At 39.3% G+C, this 27,517-nt stretch overlaps 1 protein-coding gene across 2 annotated transcripts; it reads right to left on the minus strand.

Annotated features, from left to right (window-relative positions):
* On the minus strand, positions 1-25,829 carry LOC105447482. Of its 2 annotated transcripts, none has more exons than XM_030976661.1 (6): positions 25,705-25,829; positions 13,292-14,783; positions 12,474-12,741; positions 11,910-11,993; positions 11,470-11,577; positions 1-531 (listed from the first exon to the last, which is right to left on the minus strand). In XM_030976661.1, exons 2-3 carry the CDS (start codon positions 14,676-14,678, stop codon positions 12,608-12,610), a joined length of 1,521 nt encoding a protein of 506 aa, XP_030832521.1. In that variant the 5' UTR covers positions 14,679-14,783; positions 25,705-25,829; the 3' UTR covers positions 1-531; positions 11,470-11,577; positions 11,910-11,993; positions 12,474-12,607. The 2 variants fall into 2 exon arrangements, with proteins under 2 accessions (XP_030832521.1, XP_030832520.1); XM_030976660.1 differs by having other exon boundaries at positions 1-536.
* Between the last annotated feature and the right edge of the window lie 1,688 nt (positions 25,830-27,517).

Below are 27,517 nucleotides of genomic sequence, written 5' to 3' on the forward strand. Positions count from 1 at the left end.
AATGATCAGGAATACTTATTTTCAACATTTTTTCTACAATGGCTTGCAGAAATCACAGGAAATGTACCATCAACTTATTTATTTTAAAAAAGAAATCATTAAAAAAAAAATTATGTAATAGGAAATCCAAAATGAAAGAAAGATACCCGTGTAAGGTAATTAAACTAGAGAATTTCTAACAACATATATTTATATTTATTATCTAAAATATATGACCCATGTTAAAATTACGTAGAAGGTTGATTTAAAATTCACACTTTAAAGAATAGAAAAAAATCTTGTAGCAATCCTATTTGACGTAAGTTCATTAAAAATAGATAAAACTAAATGATCCTACAAACAGCATCAAAATTTGACCCTGTACTTCTAACCCATCTTGCACATCAACTGCAACATCAAGTCAAGGCTAATCATGGCTCCTCAATATATTTAGAGCAGTCATCCTCAAATAAATTGAAAATTTCCGCATCCCGGCACCTCAGTAACCGCATCACTCACCACCTTTCCACCCCAAACCGGAAGAACCTGTGCCTGAACTGGGGAGAAGATGAGAAAGAGAGAAAAAGTACACGACAGGTCAATCAAAGGGACTAAATGCATCTGCCATAGGCCTGGGTAACGACTACATTTCTAAGGTGTTTGTTGTGGTATGGCTGGTATCCTCCGTGCGGGTGACGCCGCGGCAGACCACACATTTCGGAAACACATCTATTATTCAACAGGAAGTGTTACATCCAGTTTTGGCAAGGTACGGGAGAAAAAAAAGGCGCTGTGCAGCCTTGGTGTGCATTCTAAATTAAATGGTCCCCGATGCGATAGCGAGCATCCGCGATGGGATGTTGCGCACTTCCGTTATGTCTGTAAATGGAACATTCGTAGGAAATCTAAACACACAAATATATTTTGTTATCCCCTGAGTTTATCCAGGATGCTAGTAGGAGTATATCGGCCTGTCCTTATCAGCTCGAGTTTGCCAAAAAATCTGCTATTTTGACTATCCCGATCACAAATTAGCCAGTTAATTTGCGTCTTCATCAGCCCCCAGTTGCAATTAGCGGGATATTCGGTCGAGAAAATATCCAGAGAAATCTTGGTTTTGTTTAAAAAATATCCTGCTATATGGGAAATAGTGGGCAAATTTGCGCCCGTCCGAGCTAGTTTGTGATGAACGTATATGTCTGATGAAAAAGCAATTTCGAGCTTTGGGATAATATCCCGAGTCTGAAATAGCGGGTTATTTGGCAAACTCGAGCTGATAAAGACAGGCCTATTGAGAGTCAGAAAGACATTAATTAACTTTGTATGAAGTGATGAGTTAATATCTTTCTGGCCCTCAGCAGACCACTCAGTGTGTTGGCCTTGTGCAATAGCTTTCTGTCATACATTATTCATTCAGGTTGCTATTAGTGTAATTATAATTTCAACACCTTGAGTGCAGGAGCCAAATTATTAAAGGCTGGAATGGATCGCTAATTAAAAAGACCACTCACCTACGATACTTAGTACATCCTCCTATGAAGAATCTTATGCTATAGATGTAATCATAGAGACGGTTTTGAAAATTACATACTGATTACAATGAAAAAAATAGCTAATTTAATGGAAATATGTGAGCAATGACGTAAAAACATGACAAACAGACAATTTAATGAATTTATCTCCTCGAACATCAGCCACTTTTTTTTGTGGACATAACAACAACAACAACAAAAATTGATTTAAAAAAATATGTGCTGACCTTGACTTAACCAATCTTCATTTATCATAAAAGTGAACATCTCATCTAGGAATACATATTATGTACAGCATAAAAAAGGCACTCATTATAACAGACAACTTGGCAAAAATCTCAATCACTATTGGCCTTCAAATACAAAGAGAGAGAGAGAGAGAGAGAGAGAGAGAGAGAATGATCATTCATAAAAAGGGTCAAATATAGCTTTTTACTACAGTACTGAATGAATACTGCACAAACAACGAAGCAAAAATACGATGAATCATGCCTTTTGGACAAAAACAGACCGAGTATTAGAAATTTATAAAGGGACGTGACCTTTAAGGCTGAAATTACATTTGGGCTTTAGAGCGAACGAGGGAGAGGATGAGCACTTCGTGTCGCTCTGCTTCTCTCCTCATCCTCGTTGTCTTCCCGCATCACTGAGCAACGGAAGCTTTCTATTACTAGGCCTCCATCTCATCACGCACTCAAGGGAATAGAAATTGAGGGAGAGAGGACCACAGGAGGAGCAGATGGTAGAGAGAGAGAGGGAGAGAAAGAGGGAGAGAAATAGAGAGAGAGAGAGAGAGAGAGAGAGAGGGTGTGTGTGTGTGTGTAAAGCACAGTGAGGGGAAGCTATGAGTATGAGAAAGAAGATGTGATGGAGACAAAGGCTGTGAGAGTAGTGAACACAAAGAGACAAAGATACATGGAAACCGATACAAAAAACTATGTGGAAGACAGAAAAAGACAGAGAAGAGATGGACAGAGAGATGTTATTGTGACATACATGTATCCGGAAAAGAAAAAAAAAGAAAGAAAGCGATTGGGTAAAAATAAAAATGCAGGAAATACAGAGGAGAGAACTGGAATATCAGATATTGTTTCATCTGCATAAAGATTGATGCATTTTGGATTTAAAAAAGACAAGGCTTAAAGCATGGGAAAAGAAATAAAAATCAGCTTCATTGAGAAACAAGAAGAGACGCAGGAGTGGAAAGTTATGGAGAACAGAGAGAGAGAGAGAGAGATGAAGGGAGTGTGCAAGTTAGTGTGTGTGTGTGTGTGTGTGTGTGTGTATTACAAGAGGAAGAGAGATGCATGGATGGGAGAGAAAGGCAGTGGGAAACAGATGAAAAAGAAAGCGACAGAGATAACAGAGATATAGAAAGAAAAAAAGAGGCAGAGATAGAGATAGAGCTAGAGAGAGAGAGAGACAGAGAGAGACAGAGAGAGAGAGAGAGAGATATGAAAGGAAAAGGGGATAGGGCATGGAATGGAGCGCAATCAAGCGAAGGGCAAACGAACCTAATCAAGTAAATTACAGTCAGACATATTATTAGCACGCTGCCAGCTGACCAATCAGCATAGAGCTCTCATCATAGCTTACCTAGCCGCACTTCCAATGGAGAGACCATCTGTTTTAAAGGGTGTAATCACCCAACATCATCATGTACATGTAGATGTTGTATATCATATCAATATTATGTATGATTATAATTTCGCCATCACAAAAATGTATTTTGTATCATCTTTCTGTTTGAGCATTTATTTTACATGGAAAAAAAAAAAAAACACATATAAATATGAATAAATACATTGAATTGAATTTAAAATGGGAATTGGATCACACACTGTAGACCTGAGTGTTCATATGACTTTTTGGATGGTTGAGACTGTACTTGTACCTATGCACCGGTACATGTTTGAATTACGGCCAAAAAAGGCAAATAATTTTAGAAAACTCCACCAATATAGTCAGTGTTTATACTATGCATTGATGTGAATGTGATAGTAAAGACCTAGATGTATATTGTAGCTACATCAGTATGCAATCAAATATCTCACTGGCATAAGTTATTGTAAAGAATCTATCTAGACTATAGACAATGGTTCAATTTATCTTGATGAAGAAAACTGCAAAATTCTTACAACGGAAATATCTCACCAAATTTCTAGGAAAATTATAAAAGAACAAGTATGATATTGACTACCCGGTATTGATAGTAAGAACTGTGTTAAATCTTTGTTGAAGGAAGGAACCCAACAGTCCTTATGGTTTGCTTTTTAATAATAATAATAATATTTATATTTATATAGCGCCGGTATCCGCCAGGCTCCGACGCTCATGGCGCTGTACATATTACTATCACAAACATATAACTTTCAAAGCAGATAGTGACAGTATGCACTGTTACTCTCTAAATCACTATGTAATGTGTACGCCTATAGATAATAGATTCATTTGGTCATGGAGCTATTATGGCTAAATGATAGAAGTATATCATGGTAAATATGTGGCGCATCTATGATATTCACTCATTTAGGGTCCCATATGTTTCCATATGGCATTGAATGTGTCATGTCTCTTCATATCATTCTGATCTAAGCAGCTAGAGTGAGGCTTTTAACTCATATCAGTACAGTGTCTTCTTTTAGTGATGTTTCTGCATTATGATCTTTTGATCCAGAATGCTAGGTATTACACATTACAGATGAGCAGAAAGGGCAAAAATCAGAGAACATTTTGAGTCACTTTCCAATGAAGTACATTATGCTGTTCTTGAATAAGAACGATTTAATTGTAACTAATCATTAAAGTCTATAAATTGGCAATGGAATAAAAATATAAATGTTATTTTTGTGTACAATTTGGCAAATTTTCCTGTTAAATCTTTCAATTTTTTTCACATGGGTTTATAACTTCATATAATAAACATTTTATTTTTTTTGAAACTGAAGAAATGGAAAATTAAATAAATTGTTGTCAATTTGAGGAGGGAAAGCTGATTAATTTAGAAAATGAAAAAAAACCTCTGATCTGGTATGGGTTAACGTAATACAATGATCACAAATACTCAATCTAAGATGGGATTGGCAACATATGGAACTAAATGGCCTACTTGTCTTTGTACAGGTGTAATTAATATACCATTTTTCTTTTTGCACAGCTTGGCAGAACAACAACTGAAACCTTGAAAAACATATGGTTATACCTTCATTGATTAAATGATAAATGCAAACAAACACTTAATTTCCAGGAAAAGTAATCAAGAAATAACATATTTATGCACTGTTTGCTAAAAAGTAGTCACTAGGGCCATTTACACTTGCAATGATGACTTGAAGTGTAATACACTTCACATTCCTGTATCTTCTAACACAGAGCTCAGTGAATACACACAAGCCCTTTGTTGTATGCACTTAACGTAAATATTTATACATTAACAAAAATGCTCAATTTGTTTGTTGATTTTTTATTTTTCAATTTTCAATTTTTTTTTTTTTTTTTTTTTTTTTTTTTTTTGGGGGGGGGGGGGGGGGGTTGCGGTTTAACAGACCGTATCTGAACCAACCTTATATTATTTATTGTAATTTTATGGACAGGTACTTGGGTATTCACAATACACAATATTTTCTTTGCTAGGCTGGGCAGAGAAAATAATTATTACAAAAAAACAACCTTGAGAAACATATGGTAATACCTTCATATTATTATCTCGAATTAAAAAAACCCAGTAGCAGTATAGACCAAAATGCAGATGATTTGCCTTAGCAAAACACAGACAATTACCAAAAGGTATAAACAAAAGTTGAAGTATATGTTACGTATACATGGGGTAGGTATATCATCCTGTAGGCAAATATTACATGGGTGGTACACTAATGGTAAACTTGGTTTGGCACTGATTTTGCATTTATGGATAATGGATTAGTGCCATGTTCCTAATCCTACTACTCAATACAAACATCTAGATTACTGTAATTGCCATCACACAGAAATTGAAGAAAGACAAAATAAAATTTTGTACAAAGTATTTAAACATCCAAAAAATGGCATTTGAGAAATAAGTATTTTTGGGCACATTTTGTGTTTCAACTTGCAAGGAAACAATCTTATTATTTCTTTTGAAATTCCTGACAAGGGAATAAAGGGAGTTTGAAAAAAACTTTAATCTGTTTTTTGTAGTATTGACATATTTAATGTACTAATTTTTCATACATTGAATTATTCATATACATGAATCAGCATCATAGATTCAGGATTCACATTGTATCATTTGTATGATTTACCTATCCGCTTTCATCATCAAAACAAAACCATTTGGCAATGACCATTACATGAAATATGAGGATGTGGGTATTTACCGGTACCATGATTATTTACTTTTAAATTTAAATAAACCGGTCTGGCAAACATCGATACTGAAACAAAAATCAACAAATATGGATATTTGAGACATTCTTTGTGGTCTTGATTGAATCAACAAGCTCATTTGTTCTAATTAGGAAACCGTGGTCATACAACAAATAAATCTATTTGTAATGGATACATTTTTAGCTTATTTGATTCATATTGCCTTGGATATTGATATTAAAACTGATCAAAATTTCGTGATACAATTGCTTATCACCCACTTGTCTATGTGAGTACCGGTACCTACATGTAGTTAGGCAGAATTCAATCTCTGTTTTGGAGTTAAAAATCATGTTCCTAAACTAAACCATTTCCTCATTTCTGTTTCAAGGGACAGTCCCCAAGACTCCCTATCTTACTTCCTTTTACACAGTACCGGTAGAAACTGTGATTTGAGAGTGAGTGGGTGAGTGGGTGGGTGAGTGACATCTCAAAAGAGTGAAAGTACTTCCCTGCTTTCTGTTGCTCAGACCGAGCTAAAAATACCCTTTAACCAACACTTTATAGCTTGGCAGAGTACCAATTATTTGAAATCAATTCAACAGACTATGGTTTTTTATTTAAAAGCCTGGAATATCCCTTTTGCTGTCCCCTCAAGGACGATTTGATTTATCTTTTAATTACAACCTGAAATGGGAAATTTCAATGCAATCCACCAGCTTAGAGGTCTTGTGTTAGTATCCATTATTTATCTGCAAAGGAATTATCTCCTCATGGTCACTATGAACAAATATAGCAATATCAGATTTTATCTCCTGTAGGAGCTCAACAATTTTGTATGACTAATGGCCTTGCTCATCCATTAGTGTTTTTTTTTAATTTTATTCTTAATTTCTATCATTACTTTACCTTCTGTCCTTGGGAATAGACGAATAGTTTATTTTTCTTCAACTATGTGTTTTGATTTCTTTGCTATTCTAACCTGTAATGGTAAGGTGGCAAGAAAAGTTATAGAATTACAGTCAAACCTGTCTACAGCGACCGCCCAAGGGAAACACAAAAAGTGGTCTTTGTAGACAGGTTCCGTTAGTACATGTTTCGATAAGAAACCATTTTCAAGGGAAACAAAAAATGTGCTTGTTGTAGACAGGTGGTCTTTGTAGACAGGTGGTCACTAAAGAAAGGTTTGACTGTAGTTGGGTGATGGAGAGACAAAAACAGAAGATGGTCGGAAGAGAGGAGAGGGCAGAGTACAGTATCTGAGCACCCTAATGTGATGTGAGTACGTTTATTGCAGGTTGTCGTGATTTTTCATCTCTAGGCTTTCAACATGAGAGGGGGGGGGGGGGGAGCAGGTACACTGGCAGCGACTGGCTCTATCCTACACCGAGTGTACGCCATTGACTCCATAAACATGTACATGTATACCAGCAGGATTATCCCTCTTGAAAAGAGAAACATAAATCTCATAAGTCATACAACTGTAATAATATTTTATTTACCCAGGGTAGCCACTTCAGTTATGAAACTGCTCTTCCAGCGGGCCCTGCATAACATAATATGTTATTACTACCCTTCTCCAATCTAATATGCTGAGCGCCTAGCTAGAAGGCAGAAGGTCCCATTGTTCTAAGTCTTTGGTATGACTCGGCCGGGGTTCAAACCCACGACCTCCCGTTCATGAGGCGGGCGGTTGGACAAAGGTTGGGGGGGGGGGCAGCTATCAATCTCATAAACCACACAAATCTCACGAGAATGGGGAGGGGGAAGGGGCGTAAACTGGCATTACCCTATGCCTCGATATACCAATGCCTTGATCTATGTATAGCAGCTTAGCACCCCTCTCAAATAGACACATAATAATTCATCCTATAATGAAGAAGGCACTTAACTCTGATGAGGGAGGGGGAGGGGGAGGGGAACCCTGCCTTCATTCACTACTGGATAAGCCACTACCTCCATATAAAGTAGCAGATGCAAGAAAATAAATCAATCCCTCAAGCCACATGATTCTGACAAGACTGATCTAGGTGGGATGATCAGAAAGCCAATCATGCCAATGTACTATGGCGATGTAATTAGATGCATCCAAATAAACTGAGAGCGCTCATGCATTGTACAATATTAGAAGAGAGCTAGAGAGATATCTGCTGATGTGCATTTTTTATTTTCCTACAAGCTCTTTGTGTTCCCTACTGGCTAGGAGGGGAAAATGTAATTGTTTTATTGAAAAGAAATAGTAAAACAAGAGGCAGGGGGTGAAAATGAAATTACTGAACAAGAAATCATGCTGAAGAAAAAAATGAGAGAAAAAGATCAAGAGAAAAAGAAAAAGAAACATATCATTTAGTAAATAATCTCTATTCAAATTTATTATCATTCCTCAATACCAGGCTACTTTCTTCCTTTTTGGAAGCTACACTATACTTAAGTTAAGATGACAGAAGTAACAATTACAAAAGAGGACAAGCAAACTGAACTAGACTACTACTAGTATTTCCGAACACTGAAGCCACCAAACTGAAATACAATTGATTAACCTAAACAACATCGCAGTGATCTGTTTCACTTATGATAAGTTGACAAGAGAACTACAAAGTAGTGCTGTAACATCACGGATATCTCCAATTCCGTTTAACCGCCAGTCAAAACCGGACGGTTTTCGGTTAAACGATTTTAAAAAAAAAATTAAAAAAAAAAAAAAAATCTTTTTTTTTAGTTGTTTTTTTGACCGACTGTGAAAAAAACCCACGCGGGAAGAATATTCATTTAAAAGAACATTTAGAAGAATGTGTAAGATCATTAACGTAAATTAAAAACATTAGAGGACCTAGGATAGAACCTTGTGGTACGCCGTGTGTAAAAGTTGGATGAATTATTATTATAAACTACATATTGAGATCTATTACAAAGATTACTTTCAAACCAAGATGACAGACAAATTGGAGTGTTGTTCTAGTTTCGGAGTGGTGAGTCAACGCACAGATTACTGAGCTGGTAGACATTGCCAGGCATAGTACCAGGTGGAGGGGCATATATAAATCAAAACTTAAAAAAAAAAAAATTATTAAAAAAAAAAAAAAATTAAAAAATTAAAATTTTTTTTAAAAAAACGGGAAAACGAAACCGTCCAATTGAAAACGGAATCCGCCATGGGCGGTCGGATACCGGACGGTTAAATGTTTGACTACAGCACTACTACAAAGATCTGTTTGTTCACAGATCATTCCATGATAATGGGATATCTTTCACAAGATACTTTTCGCTTCATGATATTCAATCTTGACTTGTCCTTTTTTCATCCTCAGACTCTGCTTATTGTCACTTCTTCTTCCTGTATGATTATGATTATCATTATCATATCTTTAATACAGGATATTGCAGGATGCATTCTATAATAATTCTCTTAACTTCAGAAGATCATGGAAGAACTTATGATGCATATATATATATATATATATATATATATATATATATATATATCATCAATCATGGGTGGGAAATATTCTTCATCTATTGAATACACAGAACAAATAAAGGTCATTAACCCAATAAGGCCGGGGGGGGGGCATTATGGTCATTATGGCCCCCCCATCCACAATTTTTCTGATTGTTCGGGAACGCATATGGATGGCGCCCCGCCGCTCGCTGACTTTTTTCTTTCGAGTCTTGCGCAACTTTTAAAAGAATTTTTTTGAAAATCGGAACTACGGTTACAAGGTCACGTGACCTTTTGTCATTGCATGTCAGCCTGAAAATCGCTCATTTTCGTGATTTGTGTACAAAACATATGGAAAAGTCATTTTTCCTAAAAACAGATCAAACATGGGTTATTGGGTCTTGTTTAAAGTTTAGGTGGTTGTTTTGGGAGTCAATATAGTTGAATTGTAGTAAGAAATGAAATAAAACAACAAAAACAATGAAATACATAAGTTAAAAAAACAATGAAATACATAAGAAATTATCAAAACAAGGGATAACATAAGAAATAAGCTAGCTCTTCCAATTTTTTTTGTCATATTATTATTCAGAATGGTCTAATGAATATATGTAGTGAAAAAGAATGCTTAAATATGAATAATATATGATTAATGGGTAAAAATGTGATTTTTATGACTTTATTTGCATAAATTACCATAAATATGCAAATGAGTAAATTTTTCAAAAAATTGAAATTATCATATTATTCTATACACTTCACTTGACATGCGTGCAAATTTTCGCGGCGATCGGCCGCTTTGCAGCCGAGATCTTAAGGGGGGCCATAATAGCCCCCCCCCCCCCCCCCCCCCGGCCATACTAAGACCTCAAATAGCCCGGCCTTATTAGGGTTAAACCTTCGACAGTTGAACTTGGGAGAAAGGACACGAGGGTACACCATGTAATACATACATGTACACTAAAAGAAGACAAGATGGAGACATACATACAGGTACCAGCAATAGATCTTGGGTCAGGATATAAATTCACTTTCCAAGAAATATAAACATCATTATCCCTTTTTCTTCTTTACCTGCCATTAAACTAATTCAAGGGCATGTGTAAAAAGACAGAAGGAAAGGTATTGGAAAGGTTTCACTGGTGAACTCAACATTTACTTGTTTCAGTTAAGTCACTGCCAGTTTTGCTTCATACATGGTCTGAAAGTGAATGTGTGCAGACAAAGACTGAATTGTATCTGGGATGTGAACAAAGTTGCCTTTCTTGTATTAATGTCACCTAAGCTGGTCTAATACAGTACCGGGTGCCAGCCTGTCGGAACATATACATATAAATAAGCATATCCAACTTCGATTGCTTCATATTTATCAAATTTGTAACGACCTGAGGGGAAAGAGTAAAGTGTCCTTTTCCCAAAATACCTTATACCTTTCTTTTTCTATCACAGATGAATCAACAAAAGGAATAAAAAGAAAAAAAAGTTGTCAAGATTTCTTTCGCGCCTGACATCTATAAATTATTGAGGCTCTGTGCCACATTCTTACCATTATAACAATACAAAAGATCTATTTCTGGTACATTCTGGTAGAATGTCAAATTGTGGACTGAACCGGATAGCCCATATGGCATTGCCATTGGTTGCATAGCAATCCAGTTTTGTCTGGCTAAAATGAGACAATGTACTGCTTATGGTCTCAAGAGGGCAGTATTCCACTTTTGGTATCACTTGGCAGTGGGCTCTTTTACTAGCCTACACTGCTCTAAAATCTAGCTGCGCTGTGCCTATCCACAATTGTGATTCTTTCGTCTTTCAATTCCATAATCTCTTGGTACAATCTGACACGCCTTGAAAAAACTTGAGAAAACAGTAACATCACCTACTAGACAAAATTGTTCAATCAATGTAAACACTAAACAAAGAAATTAATTTGTGACTCTATGTAAATCTTTAAATGGGGACTAAAAATAATAATAACAATAAGAATGATAATAACAATAATAGTAATAATAATAATCATCATAATCATCATTTTTACATCAGTGGAAGACATACAATCCTCCTCCAAGGTGATGTACATGTTTCCACATGGAACTCCAGACATACAGACCAAAATGGTCCATTTTTCAATTACAATAACATACAAGCACTTGTATCATCTGGGTGCATACTTACAAATTTCATTGGTGAAAATATGTTTAGAGTCTTGTTATCTTTGCAGTTTTAATGCTCGTAGTTGAATCTCTAATTCTTTACGTTGCTTCTGCTCTTCTTTCAGCGAGTCTGTAATAACAGAAATCACAGAAATCAGAAGCACAACATTAACGGTTCTATCATGATATTACATTTATTTTGTTAGATCTATATAAAAAGACTTAAATAGATTACAACATCCTTAAGAAATTTTTGTTTGTGGCCAAATGAAATCTTCACATAAGCCAAGATAGATACAATCTGCACATGGGCAGATAAAGTTCATTTGTACCAAATTGGTAAAACCCACTGAAACTATGGACATGTGCTCATGCAAGTTATGTATTATTAGTCATTAAATGCACTGATGGTACATTCTATGGATCTTTCTAAGTCCCAGCATTACTGATCACAATACATACCCTGCAAGTCTTGTATTTGTGCTTCAAACTTTCTTCGCTTTGATCGTTCCTCATGATATAGCTGTAAGAATTCATTATCTCTTCCTGCATATAAGACAAAGAGAACATTATTGAAAGAAAACATCAAGCAACACGACATTTTAACACCATGTTGTATGCATCAAAGAGGAAAATCAGGAACAAATTTCTTAACTTAATTTTTAATCAAAAGTTGCTACAAGAAAAATGACTTTGTAAAGTGACAGTCTGAGCTGCGGTTGCTCTCTATATACATGTATACCAAATAAATAAATAATAAAATATAATAATAATTATAAAAAACAGTACACTAACGGCTCGTACACACATGTGGGAAAATGTGGCATTTGTTTTTATGTTACGTGTACATGAATGGCAATTGGGGATTATGAATAAAAGTATCTGTGTGCAAAAACTGTTTGTTCTTTGGGGTAGAAGTCCAGGGGAGAGGCAGGGGAGGGGGAGGTGGCAGGGGGGGGGGGTGGCAGGGGAGAGGCAGAAGAGGAGGGGGAGGGGCAGTTGTTTAACTACATTAATCAAGCTTACCTGGAGACTTTGGGTCTCCATTCCCTGTGGCAGCCTCATCTTTCAAGACTTGGATCTGATGAGAGGCCAGGGTGAAAAGCTCTTGGGGAGGAGGAGGAGGGGATGGAGAGGGGGAGAGGGGAGGGAGAGGTTGTTTAAATACAATTATCAAGCTTACCTAGAGACTTTGGGTCTCCATTCCCTGTGGCAGCCTCATCTTTCAAGACTTGGATCTGATGAGAGGCTAAGGTGAGAAGCTCTTGAGCCGTTTGCAAGATGAAAAGAGGATCTGAGGAATAAAATAAAATATATTTGGTCTTTTGAAGGTACAAAGTAAGTACATGTAGCACGCTAACAGAAAATATTATCTGGAACCTGTAATTTCTTGTTTATAATTATAATGCATTACTGAAAACATTAAAAGTCCCATGATTTTATGCATGGCTTACAATCCATACAGAAACATAAAGTATTCAGTTTCTGAAATCTGATTTTGTAAAATGTTGATGTGAAATCATATTGATCTGTTTTGTTCGTTCAAAAGTATATATTTTTTTTTTAATACTGCATAGTGCTGGGGCCTGTAAAAATCATAATAAGAGCTATGTTTTGGTTTTACAGTTTTAAATTTGTAATATTTGTTCAATTTCTATTCTAATAGACTGCAACCTCTAAAAGTTTTTACACATTTTCATCAAATTACTCAACATCTAGCAAACAAATTAAAAGCAAACTTCTCAAAGTGAATAGCAACGATATAAAAAGTTTGGAGGAACATGTATAATGATCTACTACTGCACACAAAAAAAGTGTCCACAATTTACGTTTCAATACCTCACCTTCTTTTTCCTTCTTGTTGTTCTGCTGGTTTTGTTCTCCGTTGATTACAGGGAACCTAAATCTTGACCCTGTTTCATCTCGAGGTAGTACTGACGTAGCAACCTTCATAGCATCAATAGAGTTTGAATTACTTTGTGATGTGACATGAGTATCTGGGTTTGATGCGCTTGAAGGCAGGTCACCACCAGAAAACATTCTGGTATCTTGAGGAAAGCGAGCTGTTTGGCTCCCCTCTGTATCGCCATTCTCAGAGGCACCGTTTTGAGTTCCAGATAAAGAGAAGTGGACCATTGAAGTATTTTCTCTTTGGGGGTTTTGCAGAAGAGGTGCACTTTGCGAGGTAAAGAGGGGTCTAGAGACATGGGGCTTTCCCTCAGGAGGGGCAGACTTTGTTTGGAGGTCCATGGTGATGGATCGATTCCTTCGATGCCGTGACTTCTCCGTTGAGGCAAGATACTGTGAGGTCTCCCGTAGGAGACGTTCTGATGCATCCACAGTGTTCTGAATGTTCTTGTTGAGGTCGGAAATTGAACCTGCTTCTGCTATAACAGTTCTTTTAGGGCTATTCCCTGAATGATTTACAGGAAGTTGGGACCCCTTGGTGCCTGGCGGGCTTCGCTGAACTCCGCGCATGCTAGTCCTAGGGCTATAATGCATAGCAGGCCTTCGAGGTTGAATCGGCTGGGTTGTGGAAAAAGAATCTGATGCTGAACGATAGCTGCTACCCCCTAGAGATACGTTATTGGTTACACCACTGGGGTCATAGGAAGAGGTGCGAGGACGCTTGTGTGATCCCTCCTCTCCTTTCAGCTTTCCAACAAAGTCATCCCATATTTTCATCTGCTGGACACCAGGGTTATCTACCCCAAGCTCAAGCATTGAAGACTGGCAGTCTGTGCGGCGACCTATATTGTCATGGAGATGCCGGAGGAAGGAGTCATGGGAGAAAAATATTCCACAGTCACGACACATGATGCACTTGGACTGTGGGTGGATGTGGTATTTAGGTAAGAGTATACCAATCTGTGTTCCTATTTGATTGGTGTGCTTGACTGGTAGCTGTACACCACGAGTCTTCATGTTAAGGTGCTCCACCGGGTTTGGCAAACGGTGCACTCTGGTGGATTGCCTTGGTGGAAGATCGTTCAAGCTGTCATCATCTGTGATGTCATTCTGAGATGGATGTCCGAACGAACCAGCTAGGAGAGAGTCCACTGACCCCATTGGGTCCCTGGAATCTTGGTATGCTCTCATAGGGGTTGTTCCAGGATAGGGTTTAGATGGTAGAATGCTCTGACTAGATCGAAGACCACCCAACTTGGAAGAGTAGTTGCTGTCCCCAGCACCAGTCACTAGAGCACTCCTGTAGTTCTGAAGATCATCCATGATCTAGCTGGCTGGATCTTCACAATCGTAAGGGAGTTCAGAACAGTGGATGAACCATATCACTGTTGCAGCATCTTGGGCATGCCATGAAACTCTTTAAGGTTCCTGGCCAGAGAGGGGAGATAATGGACAATTTCTAGTTATACCCACATTGAAACACACACAGACAAAAAAGGTAAAGAAAAGAAAGTAAATAGGCATAATCACTAGATTAAAACTGATACATGCTTTCGTCAATAAATGAAAAGCTTTTACGAAGGGATGCTTTACAGCAAGGATTAAGAAAGACCTATACAAAATGAGTTTACATCTCTGCGCATACGCTATATGTTCGACTGGTCTCAGCCTCAGTTTCAAACACTTGTGCTTTTTGGTCCTACAAGGGCCCTTCTGATTGGCTATCGCTGGCTGCCAGTGCCATTCGCTTAACGCTATAAGATATTAGTGCGAGGAGAAAGCTTGCATTTTTTGTTTGATCTGATACCAAAATCATGATATTCTAGAGTAAAGGAGGGGGTAATCAACCATCTCCAGTTTTCGGCCGATCCGTTGGATGCATGGTAAAGTCCCTTTAAAAAACATCGCATAATAGCATATCACATATCCCACACATACCATAACATGCCAGAGTCACTGAAGAACCACATTTGCAATGGAAAATATATCCTAAAATATCACATTTTAGCGATGTAATCGGCGGTCCCGCTAACCGAATCTGAAAAATCGAGTATCTTACGCATGTCTGTAAGAAATATGAGTACCACAAAATGAACTTTATTTCAAGTATTTTTCAGATCTAGAGCCCGATTTTGTGTTAGTCGCAAGCTCAAAAGTATCTCATCGCATGTATTAAATCAATGCAGCCGAACACCACGACGCACACACGATATCTCTGTCTAATTCAGATTCCAATTTCCGATCACCGCAGTATTAGTTTTCGGCCTGGCGAGCTCCGGGGAGCTCTGGCATGGGATACCTGCTCCGCCCGCTAGTGCTATAGATCAGCGCGGAAACGCACGGCGCGCGCTTCCTATTGACTTTGTACATGCGGCTGAAAACTGGTTCGCTATGCCGATAACTGCTTCCGAAACAGTGAAAATTGAAATGAATATCGTCATGGCAATTCGTGATTTTTTTCTGGGATTCTTTTTTTGTTTAAATAATAATAATATTTGCTTCATGATTTGAACAAGAAATGATAATAATAAATAGGAAGTAAAGGTAGGGTGTCTGATCGCGCACCCGATGTTGTGTGCTAAAACCCTTCCCATAGAGATTGTACGCATCCCTATGTGGTCTATGTGCATCGCGCGACCATGCAAAATTGGTCAATGATTTTATGAAAAAATTTGAAATTCAAACCTTTATAACAAATGATCCTGAAGGTGAAACTCAATAAATGAGGTGTCATATGAAAGAGCAGGTTTTTCTCCATATTCCCTATAGGGGGCCACCCCTAGAATTCTAAAAATATCTTGGTCAAAACAGCGATTGAAATGTTGTTTGCATCCTAGCTCCAAAATCTGCCACTTTCCTGAGCTGCGCCCCCGCGGCTTAAGTAGGGCTAGACGTAAGGATAATATCCAGGTGCTTTTTTTTTCGCTAGCCCCAAGGGATCATTTGGCCTAACAGTTTGAAAATACCCTTCCCACATTTTTGGATTCAGCTAATTAGGGAGACGTGAGCTCCGCTCAGTCCAAACCATGGTTACATCGCGTAACATCTGCGCGTATAGTGAATGAAAGTATGGATAGCCGTTCGCACCATAAACCCCCGGAAGTGGATACACGTTATAGTCAATGGTAATATCGCGAAGACAACGTGCACGTTGTCTCCGCGATATTGCCATTGACTATAACGTGTAGTCACTTCCTGTTTTTTTTTCGCGAACGGCTAGCCATACTAGCAGGGCTCGAATTACCCACCGGCAATCGGCAATTTGCCGCCATGCCCCTCTCACTGGCCGGAATGCCCTTTTCAAAATCAAACCGTTTACGGCCACAATATTTTAATCCACAAAAGTTTTGCCGACATTATAGTCATCGTAAGCCAACCCGACTTGTAATGTTCAAAAAGGTTCTGTTGCCCATACGGAGCTCTAAAAACATTGATAGTCGGCAAGGTTTTGTTGCCCCTCCGGAGCTCTAAAAACATTGATAGTCGGCAAGGTTTTGTTGCCCCTCCGGAGCTCTAAAAACAATGATAGTCGGCAAGGTTTTGTTGCCCCTCCGGAGCTCTAAAAACAATAATTACCGGAAGGTTTTGTTGCCCCTCCGGAGCTCTAAAAACAATGATAGTCGGCAAGGTTTTGTTGCCCCTCCGGAGCTCTAAAAACAATAATAGTCGGCAAGGTTTTGTTGCCCCTCCGGAGCTCTAAAAACAATATTTATCGGCAAGGTTTTGTTGCCCCTCCGGAGCTCTAAAAACAATAATTACCGGAAGGTTTTGTTGCCCCTCCGGAGCTGTAAAAACAATTATAGTCGGCAAGGTTTTGTTGCCCCTCCGGAGCTCTAAAAACAATAATTATCGGAAGGTTTTGTTGCCCCTCCGGAGCCCTAAAACAATAATTACCGGAAGGTTTTGTGCCCTCCGGAGCTCTAAAAACAATGATAGTCGGCAAGGTTTTGTTGCCCCTCCGAGACTCTAAAAACAATAATTATCGGAAGGTTTTGTTGCTCCTCCGGAGCTCTAAAAACAATATTTATCGGGAAGGTTTTGTTGCCCCTCCGAGGCTCTAAAAACAATAATTATCGGAAGGTTTTGTTGCCCCTCCGGAGCTCTAAAAACAATAATAATCGGCAAGGTTTAGTTGCCCCTCTGGAGCTCTAAAAACAATAATAATCGGCAAGGTTTTGTTGCCCCTCTGGAGCTCTAAAAACAATAATAATCGGCAAGGTTTTGTTGCCCCTCCGGAGCTCTAAAAACAATAATAATCGGCAAGGTTTTGTTGCCCCTCTGGAGCTCTAAAAACAATAATTACCTGAAGGTTTTGTTGCCCCTACGGAGCTCTAAAAACAATAATAATCGGCAAGGTTTTGTTGCCCCTCCCGAGCTTTAAAAACAATAATAGTCAGCAAGGTTTTGTTGCCCCTCCGGAGCTCTAAAAACAATAATAGTCGGCAAGGTTTTGTTGCCCCTCCGGAGCTCTAAAAACAATATTTATCGGCAAGGTTTTGTTGCCCCTCCGGAGCTCTAAAAACAATAATTACCGGAAGGTTTTGTTGCCCCTCCGGAGCTGTAAAAACAATGATAGTCGGCAAGGTTTTGTTGCACCTCTGGAGCTCTAAAAACAATAACAATCGGCAAGGTTTTGTTGCCCCTCCGGAGCTCTAAAAACAATAATTATCGGCAAGGTTTAGTTGCCCCTCTGGAGCTCTAAAAACAATAATAATCGGCAAGGTTTTGTTGCCCCTCTGGAGCTCTAAAAACAATAATAATCGGCAAGGTTTTGTTGCCCCTCCGGAGCTCTAAAAACAATAATAATCGGCAAGGTTTAGTTGCCCCTCTGGAGCTCTAAAAACAATAATAATCGGCAAGGTTTTGTTGCCCCTCTGGAGCTCTAAAAACAATAATAATCGGCAAGGTTTTGTTGCCCCTCCGAGACTCTAAAAACAATAATTATCGGAAGGTTTTGTTGCTCCTCCGGAGCTCTAAAAACAATATTTATCGGGAAGGTTTTGTTGCCCCTCCGAGGCTCTAAAAACAATAATTATCGGAAGGTTTTGTTGCCCCTCCGGAGCTCTAAAAACAATAATAATCGGCAAGGTTTAGTTGCCCCTCTGGAGCTCTAAAAACAATAATAATCGGCAAGGTTTTGTTGCCCCTCTGGAGCTCTAAAAACAATAATAATCGGCAAGGTTTTGTTGCCCCTCCGGAGCTCTAAAAACAATAATAATCGGCAAGGTTTTGTTGCCCCTCTGGAGCTCTAAAAACAATAATTACCTGAAGGTTTTGTTGCCCCTACGGAGCTCTAAAAACAATAATAATCGGCAAGGTTTTGTTGCCCCTCCCGAGCTTTAAAAACAATAATAGTCAGCAAGGTTTTGTTGCCCCTCCGGAGCTCTAAAAACAATAATAGTCGGCAAGGTTTTGTTGCCCCTCCGGAGCTCTAAAAACAATATTTATCGGCAAGGTTTTGTTGCCCCTCCGGAGCTCTAAAAACAATAATTACCGGAAGGTTTTGTTGCCCCTCCGGAGCTGTAAAAACAATGATAGTCGGCAAGGTTTTGTTGCACCTCTGGAGCTCTAAAAACAATAACAATCGGCAAGGTTTTGTTGCCCCTCCGGAGCTCTAAAAACAATAATTATCGGCAAGGTTTAGTTGCCCCTCTGGAGCTCTAAAAACAATAATAATCGGCAAGGTTTTGTTGCCCCTCTGGAGCTCTAAAAACAATAATAATCGGCAAGGTTTTGTTGCCCCTCCTGAGCTCTAAAAACAATAATAGTCAGCAAGGTTTTGTTGCCCCTCCGGAGCTCTAAAAACAATAATTACCGGAAGGTTTTGTTGCCCCTTCGGAGCTCTAAAAACAATTATAGTCGGCAAGGTTTTGTTGCCCCTACGGAGCTCTAAAAACAATTATAGTCGGCAAAGTTTTGTTGCCCCTCCGGAGCTCTAAAAACAATGATAGTCGGCAAGGTTTTGTTGCCCCTCCGGAGCTCTAAAAACAATAATAGTCGGCAAGGTTTTGTTGCTCCTCCGGAGCTCTAAAAACAATATTTATCGGGAAGGTTTTGTTGCCCCTCCGAGGCTCTAAAAACAATAATTATCGGAAGGTTTTGTTGCCCCTCCGGAGCTCTAAAAACAATAATTATCGGCAAGGTTTAGTTGCCCCTCTGGAGCTCTAAAAACAATAATAATCGGCAAGGTTTTGTTGCCCCTCCGGAGCTCTAAAAACAATAATAATCGGCAAGGTTTTGTTGCCCCTCCGGAGCTCTAAAAATAATAATTACCGGAAGGTTTTGTTGCCCCTACGGAGCTCTAAAAACAATAATAGTCGGCAAGGTTTTGTTGCCCCTCCGGAGCTCTAAAAACAATAATTACTGGAAGGTTTTGTTGTCCCTACGGAGCTCTAAAAACAATAATTATCAGCAAGGCTTTGTTGCCCCTACGGAGATCTAAAACAATGATAATCGGCAAGACTTTGTTGCCCCTATATACGGAGATCTAAAACAATAATTATTGGCGAGACTTAATTTTCACTATGGAACTCCTAAATTAATTGGCGGGAGTTAATTGCCGATACGGAGATATGAAAGAATGTCTTTATCCAAATGACTGAAACGTTTGGCACAAAAACCGTAATGACTCAGGCTTAGTTTTTCAATCCATCCTTTTTATTTGAACCAATCAATATCTGGAAGTTTTGTTTTCCCATCGTTGGTTCAACATCTTTACTTCGCGTTGTGACCTTTTTTGGTGCGTTTTCACAGTTTTTAATCAGTGAAAAACTTGGATTTTTCTCGGGAGGAGGGTCTGGAATTAAATCAGAAAATGATTAAGAGTCGAGATAATGGTACAAAGAATCGTCTTCTTTCCCATACATTTTAATTAAAACGTCATAGCTTCCGCCCATCGCGCGGGAGGGGTGTGAATTGAGTTCAGAAAAGGATAATCCCGGTAGTCGAGATCGAGACGAATCGTCTTCTTTCCCTAATAATTTATTAAAAACGTCTAAGCTTCTGCGCTTCCCTTGGAATTCAGAAAAGGATAAAGAGTCAAGAACGGTACAACGAATCATCTTCTTTCTCTAATAATTCAATGAAACGTCAAAGGGGGAAACTCCCCCCCCCCCCCCCCCATTTTTTTTTGAAAAGAATTTTAAAGAGAAATAGAAAGAAAGAGAGCAAGAAAGAAAAATAGTTAACTACCAGTTTCTCAACAAAATAAGGTATCAAAAATTGCTCATCTGATCGTAATTAAACGCCTAAAACCCCTGAGCTTCCGTGGGCTCTGCCCCCGGGACCCAACCAAGGGCCCTTTGGCAGGCCTCTTGATACTCATCTGACTGCAATTTAGTGCCTAAAACCCTTGATCTTCTGGGGGCTCCGCCCGCTGGACCTCGCGCCAATCAGTGTCCTGCCAGTGTCACAAATAAAGTATAAAAACATGTTCATCTGACCGTAATCAAATGCTTAAACCCCTGAGCTTCCGGGGGCTCTGCCCCCTGGACCCCACTGGATGCTAATCTGACGGTAATGTAATGCTTTAAACCCATGGGCTTCTGGGGGCTCCGCCCGCTGGACCTCACGCCAATCGGTATCCTGCCAGTGTCACAAAAAAGGTATAAAAATATGTTCATCTGACCGTAATCAAATGCCTGAAACCCCTGAAATTCAGGGGTTTTCGCACCCTCGACTCCACCAGGGGCCCTGAGGCGGGCCCCTGAATGCTTATCTGACCGTAATTTGCCTTCAACCCATGAGTTTCCGGGGGGCGAACAAGGTATCAAAAGATGTTCATCTGACCGCAGGTACGTAGCCGGGGGGGGGGGGGGGGGGCAGTGGGGGCGCCCCCCCAAAAAAAAAGCCAAAAAAAGAGAGGAGAGAAAAGGAAGAGGACGTATGAAGAAAAAGGAGCAGACAAAAAACATTTTTGAAATTCAGACAAGGATTAAGAGGCGAGAACGGTACAACGAATCGTCTTCTTTCTCTAATGATTTAATGAAACATAAAAGCTTCCGCGCTTTGCGCGGGAAGGGGAAAACTGTATTCTTGCAGGCAAGGATTATTTTCGAGAACGGTACAATGAATCGTCTTGTTTCTCAAAGCTTCCGCGCTTCGATCGCGCAGGAGGTGGGGTAACTGAATTTAGACAAGGATTAAGAGTCGAGAACGATACAACAAATTGTCTTCTTTCTCTAATGATTTAATAAAACGTAAAAGCTTTCGTGCTTTGCGCGCACAAATGGGGGGGGGGGGAACTGAATTCAGACGAGGATTAAGAGTCAAGAACGGGACAACGGATCATCTTCTTTCTCTAATGATTTAATGAAACGTAAAAGCTTCCGAGCTTTGCGGGGGAGGGGGGGGGGGATGAATTTAGACGAGGATTAAGAGTAAAAAATGGTACAACGAATCCTCTACTTTCTCTAATGATTTAATGAAACGTAAAAGCTTCCGCGCTTTGTGCGGAGGGAGGGGAACTGTATTCAGACGAGCAGGCACGTACGCAGGGGGGGGGGTTGGGGCGTTAAACCCCCCCCCCCTTCGGTTTTTTTAAATGAAACACACACACACAAAAAAATTATGCCAATGGCTGATCTAAAAAAGGTGACCTCACCCCCCCCCACCCCTCCCCCCTACCCCAAAGGGAACAAAATGTCAAATTTTCAAATTTCGAGACCAAAAAAAAAAAGTGTCCTCTTACCCCCCCCCCCCCCCCCCCCCCGCTTATTCAGCGGCTAGCTGAGTCGTTGCGAAAAAAGTGCCCCCCCCCCCCCCCCACCTTGAAAACAACGGCGTGAGGTGATTTTACGCGCACTTTCCACGTTGGCCTTAGTGCCCCTTAGGATAGATTTGTGCCCCTTTCAGTGGATTTGTGCCCTCTCAAAAAAGTGGCCTTGACCCAAATTTGATGTAATTCGAGGCCTGTACTAGTCAATGGCAGGCATCGCGGAGACAACGTGGCTCAAGCTGCAAGTTGCGCTTTGGCTTAGCAGCATGCGTACAATATGCATACGCTTGCATATCGTGCGAATACAGCTGTTTGGCTAAATTTAGCAAAACAACATCACTCTGCGTGGACGTCTTTTTCGTCGATTCTGACCAAAATGATATGAATATACCATCGTTTTGGAGGGGCTGTATCTTTTGATAGAAACATCGGTGAAGCTTCAAACTTCAAACGTGCGAGAACTGGATTTAGTTACCTAATAGCAGAGCTGCCAACCTGTCACATTAAAAAAACATATTATTCAGCTTGAAAAAACATATTTTTAGGTGAAAAACCATATTTTGCCTGTTTTTACGTTTTTTGTTATTTTCCCTATAAAATGCTACTGCAATCATGTTTCTTTGAATAAAAACGCTTTCAATCATTGAGAGCTGCCGACCTGTCAGTTAAAAAAAAAAAAAAAAAAAAAAAAAAAATCATTAAAAAAAAAAAAAAGATTGTTAAATATATTTAGCTATTTTATCAGAAAAGTCCATTATTTAAAACTAAAAGAATCATTGTGTGTTGTGGCGCAACACACGATGATGTTCTATGCCTAAGTTGCGGCACAAGGCAAGTCTAGAGTTGCTATCAACTTTGTACATGAAGTCAATGCATCAGCAGGTCCGTGTTTTTTTTTCATTTGGCTTTTTGAAGATACCATCACATTCGAAGGGCTTGCGATAGGCAAAAAAACTGGTAACAAAATCGCTGATTTTTAGCGCTTTTTTGGTGAAGCTGTTTCTTAAAACTGGGCTAAGCCCCCGTGAGCTTTAGAAATATGGCTTCGATTCCGCATTTTTGACAGCAAAATTTGGCTTTTGGGATGGATTTGGTAGTAAAATCGGGACTTTTTTGTACTGACACTGTGTGTGTATTGCAGTGCACTGATGATATATGTCATTAGCGTGTGTATGGATGGCCTGGGGAAATGCGCTCGTCTTTGAGTGGTGTACATCCCCTGTATTGTGTGCAATGTACATGCGTGCACGCTGCAGGAATCGCCGACACAAAGCAATAGCAAAACTATGCATACGCTGGATCTCACAGCCAGCCGCTAGCCACGTTCGCACAGCCATACACGAAACTTTCAAAAAACGTGTTTTGGCACAGCAAAACGTACAGACGTATTTTCCCAAAAAAAAACGTATTAATACGTTAAAAACGTACTACTTGGCAGCTCTGTAATAGCGTTATCAACACAGGATCAATTGATTCCTTTAGGTCCCATGCGCTACAATTCCTAAAAGATTGCTCTATTCCATGACCACGTGCTTCGTTTCCGTGTCTTTATATGGACTAACAAGTCTGTCGACATGTACAGAAGAAGAAGAAGAAGAAGAAATGTATTATTCTGATTACACTTTTTATTCAAATATCAAACAAAAATGGTGAAAAACGATCCCAAATTGAAAATTGAAAAATCATTCAGACACCCTAGTAGTACACACATAAGAGCATCACTATCCTGCCTGTGTAGTAAAAGCTGTGCTTTTGATTCTCAACATTTCAAACACCACTGTACAAAACTCAACTGATTTCACTCAAAATCGGTACTTTAGTGACAATCAATGACACCTAAATAGCAGTAAAATACATTTTTTTTAACTTACTGATGTTAAAAAGAATAATTAAAAAAATCAAATTGTAAGTCTAGTGACAGTGTCAAACTTTGCTTACATAGGCACATTCATGGGGCACTAGAGGGCGCTTTGCGCGCGTACGAAAATCTGAATGGCCTTGCTGCAGTGGGTCGGCAATAATCAGCCCAAAACTAGGATATGGGAGGGTGGAAGGATATATCTTTTTTATAATGTTATCTGGTCTTACCCTTAACCATCTATGTAGAAATAACATGCGAGTACCATAAGAGAAACATCGGGCCCATTACTGATGCAACTTTTAAAATATTAGCCTAGAAATGACCACCAAACGGAAAAAATTGACATTTTTTCCCGACAAATCTTCATAAAATCTGATTTATAACCAAGTCACATCTAGGTACACTAATACAAATACGATTTTCTGAAAATTCAGGTATTATTTTTTAAGTTTCTTTCAAGTATATTTCTGCGCATTGCAGCGCCAATGTTCTTCACTGCTTCAAAATCACCCTCGAAATTTTTTTTTGCAACAAATTTGTTACGAGGTCCGCGAGTGTTCCCCGTTCCTTGCGTGTTGAAAGTTTGGTAATACATAGTTTACATTGACTCGCGCACGAAAAAATGGTCGAAAACAAAATGTCAAATGAAGAAATAAACAAGCTTTTGTATAGTTATAAGAGTTCTACCGAGGTTTCTTTGTCGATTTAATTTATTATATAGTCTCAATTAGAATTCAGAATTATCTCACTGAAAAGTTAAGAAACCGACGATGTTCTCGATCGTAGTTATTTTCATTTTGCCAGCAGCCGATCTAGCGTTGTTTGGGCAAAATGCTAGGCCGCTGCCTTCCCATCGCAAACCTTTCGGCGCGCTGCGGAGCTCCGAAGCTGCGTTGGTATCGCTGCAAACTCTCAGCCGGATAGCTCCCCAAGACGGACCATTCGCGGTATGGCGAGATTGTGTGTGTGAGGTACGATTTTGGATTCGAGAACGCACGTTATGCAACCGTGCGCGTCATATTCAGCTGTCGAATGTCTACGACCAATTTTACATGTACGATTTTTAGTACAGATACTTGGTCAGTTTTCTTCTTATATCTTTGGTTTTACAACATTTAAAAATATAATTTCTTCAAATTTGCTCCTGACTCGGTTCAGACTAATTGTCTGATGTGTTTTCAAGTCAATTTTTTGAATATATTTTTTTGCATGAATTTGCCTAGCTTACAGCTGCATCGACATGATTGTGTACAGTCTATGCGATATTGTGTGGTGTGTATATTTGTGTATAGACTTCTAGGTCCCTGCCTCACAGCATGTATGCAGTGCTAGAGGTCAATACGCTTTAGCATTGACTCTCTATGCTTTGCTGGAGTGTAGTAGTAAAGGGTCCCAAAAAAAATAGGATTTTGTCTTATTCTTAAGACTTAACAAGTGGCCGAAAACCCCCTCCTTTACTCTACATCATACATGGCTCTCCGCATGCTTGTATGGGAGCCGTTTAAGGCTTGGTGATATCAAGATCATAAAAATATTACCACCAAGCTCTTAAGGCTACTTATGACGGTTTCGTGAGACGCCATCCTGTTGCCGAAGTGCATTGTCGCCCCCCAAAAAATTGGCTCCAACAAACACCAATATTAAGGTATGGGACAGTATAAAATAATTAACTTACAGTTTCAGATAGTATTTCGGCATATTACACTTCAAAATGAACAATTATGCATCATCAAAATAACGTTTATATCAAAATAATTGGTAGTTTTACTTACATTAATTACAGTAGCCCATCAATGCCTAGAACTTCGATTAAACAATCATGTTAACAGTTGTCGGAGCTGAGGCGCCACAACTTTGAACAGTTTTGTTGTTTCGCTGCTTCCAGTTTGTATATAAAGTATACACGTACAAAGCAGCGGTGACTAGCTAGGGCGCGGCACGCCATGCCAATGCGTAGTCGAGAACAAGAAAAGGGAATATGGGGGGGGGGGGGGGGGGGGTCGAGGAAGGCAGCTTGAGAAAAAAAATGTAATTAAAGTTTTTTTTTCCTTCTTCTTCTTCTTCTTCTTCTTCTTCTTCTTCTTCTTCTTCTTCTTCTTCTTCTTCTTCTTCTTCTTCTTCTTCTTCTTCTTCTTCTTCTTCTTCTTCTTCTTCTTCTTCTTCCTTTTGAGTACAGACCTCTTTACAGAGTATTATCGTACTATACTGGGGGTGTGTGCAGGTTAACTGAATATAATGATCACAAATACTCAATCTAAGATGGGATTGGCAACATATGGAACTAAATGGCCAGGACTTGTCGTTGTACAGGTGTAATTAATGTACCATTTTTCTTTTTGCACAGCTTGGCAGAACAACAACTGAAACCTTGAAAAACATATGGTTATACCTTCATTGATTAAATGATAAATGCAAACAAACACTCAATTTCCAGGAAAACTAATCAAGAAATAACATATGTATGCACTGTTTGCTAAAAAGTAGTCACTAGGGCCATTTTGCAAGGATGACATAAAGTGTAATCCGCTTCACATTTCTGAATCTTTCAACACAGAGCTCAGTGGATACGATCAGTCCTTTGTTGCGCACAGTTGCCATTCTTCTTCTTCTTCTTCTTCTTCTTCTGCTTTTATTGAATTGGTTAATGACAGTTGCCTATGATGGTGGGAGGGGGAATTAAGATTTTCCGACTCGTGCCGACAAAATCAAGATTTCGTTTGGAATGAATGCAAAAACGGCAAAACTGTTAATCTTTTTTTTCACAATTATCAGGTTTCAATTTTATTTCGTCACCGACTACAGTGGCGGATACGTGATTTTCCAAAGGTGTAGGGGGGCCCTTTTGAATGAGGTTCAGGGGCGAAGCCCCTACATGCTCTCGAGATTTAGCAATCAAAAACCTTTGACTAGCCGGAGGAGGCGGAGCGGGGGGGGGGGCACAGTATCCCCTCACTTTTTTCAAGAACCCCCTAAAGTGCCCCTTTTTACTTCACATAAGTGACCTTTTTAAATTTCTGATAGGTTCCCATTTCACATTCTTATAGGTGCCTCTTGACACCTCTGATAAGTGCCCCCGTCCCCAATGATAATTGCTCCTATTCAAATCTGAGTGTTGCCCATTTTACTTAGACAAGGGCCCTTTTCTTTTTTTAATTTGTGCCCCTTCTCCTTCTGACAAGAGCCCGCTTTCATCTTTGATGAGTGCCCATGCTCACCTCTAATAAGTGCCCTCTTTTGTTTTGACACATGCCCCCTTGTCTTCCCAATAAGTGCTCTTTTTCTTTTTTAATAACAGCCACTTCCCTTTCTCATAAATGCCCTGTAGTGACTTGACCTGCATTTGTAGATATTGTCTTGTCTTTATTGTGTTGCTTGAAGTCTAGCCTTTTATTCCATTATCATTCATTTCTTTAGTGACACCTGTTACACTACTAGAGTGCCACACATACTTTCTCTGGCAAGCACATTCCACACCACTGGCGTACTGGTGGGGGGCTTGGGGGCGCCAGCCCCCCCCCCCCAAATAAAATTGAACCATGACTTTTTTTTAGTTCCGTGATGTATAAATGTTCGTGATATCACATT

Source organism: Strongylocentrotus purpuratus, unplaced genomic scaffold (genome assembly GCF_000002235.5).
Source record: "Strongylocentrotus purpuratus isolate Spur 01 unplaced genomic scaffold, Spur_5.0 spur5_scaffold_9, whole genome shotgun sequence".
NCBI lineage: Eukaryota > Metazoa > Echinodermata > Echinoidea > Camarodonta > Strongylocentrotidae > Strongylocentrotus > Strongylocentrotus purpuratus.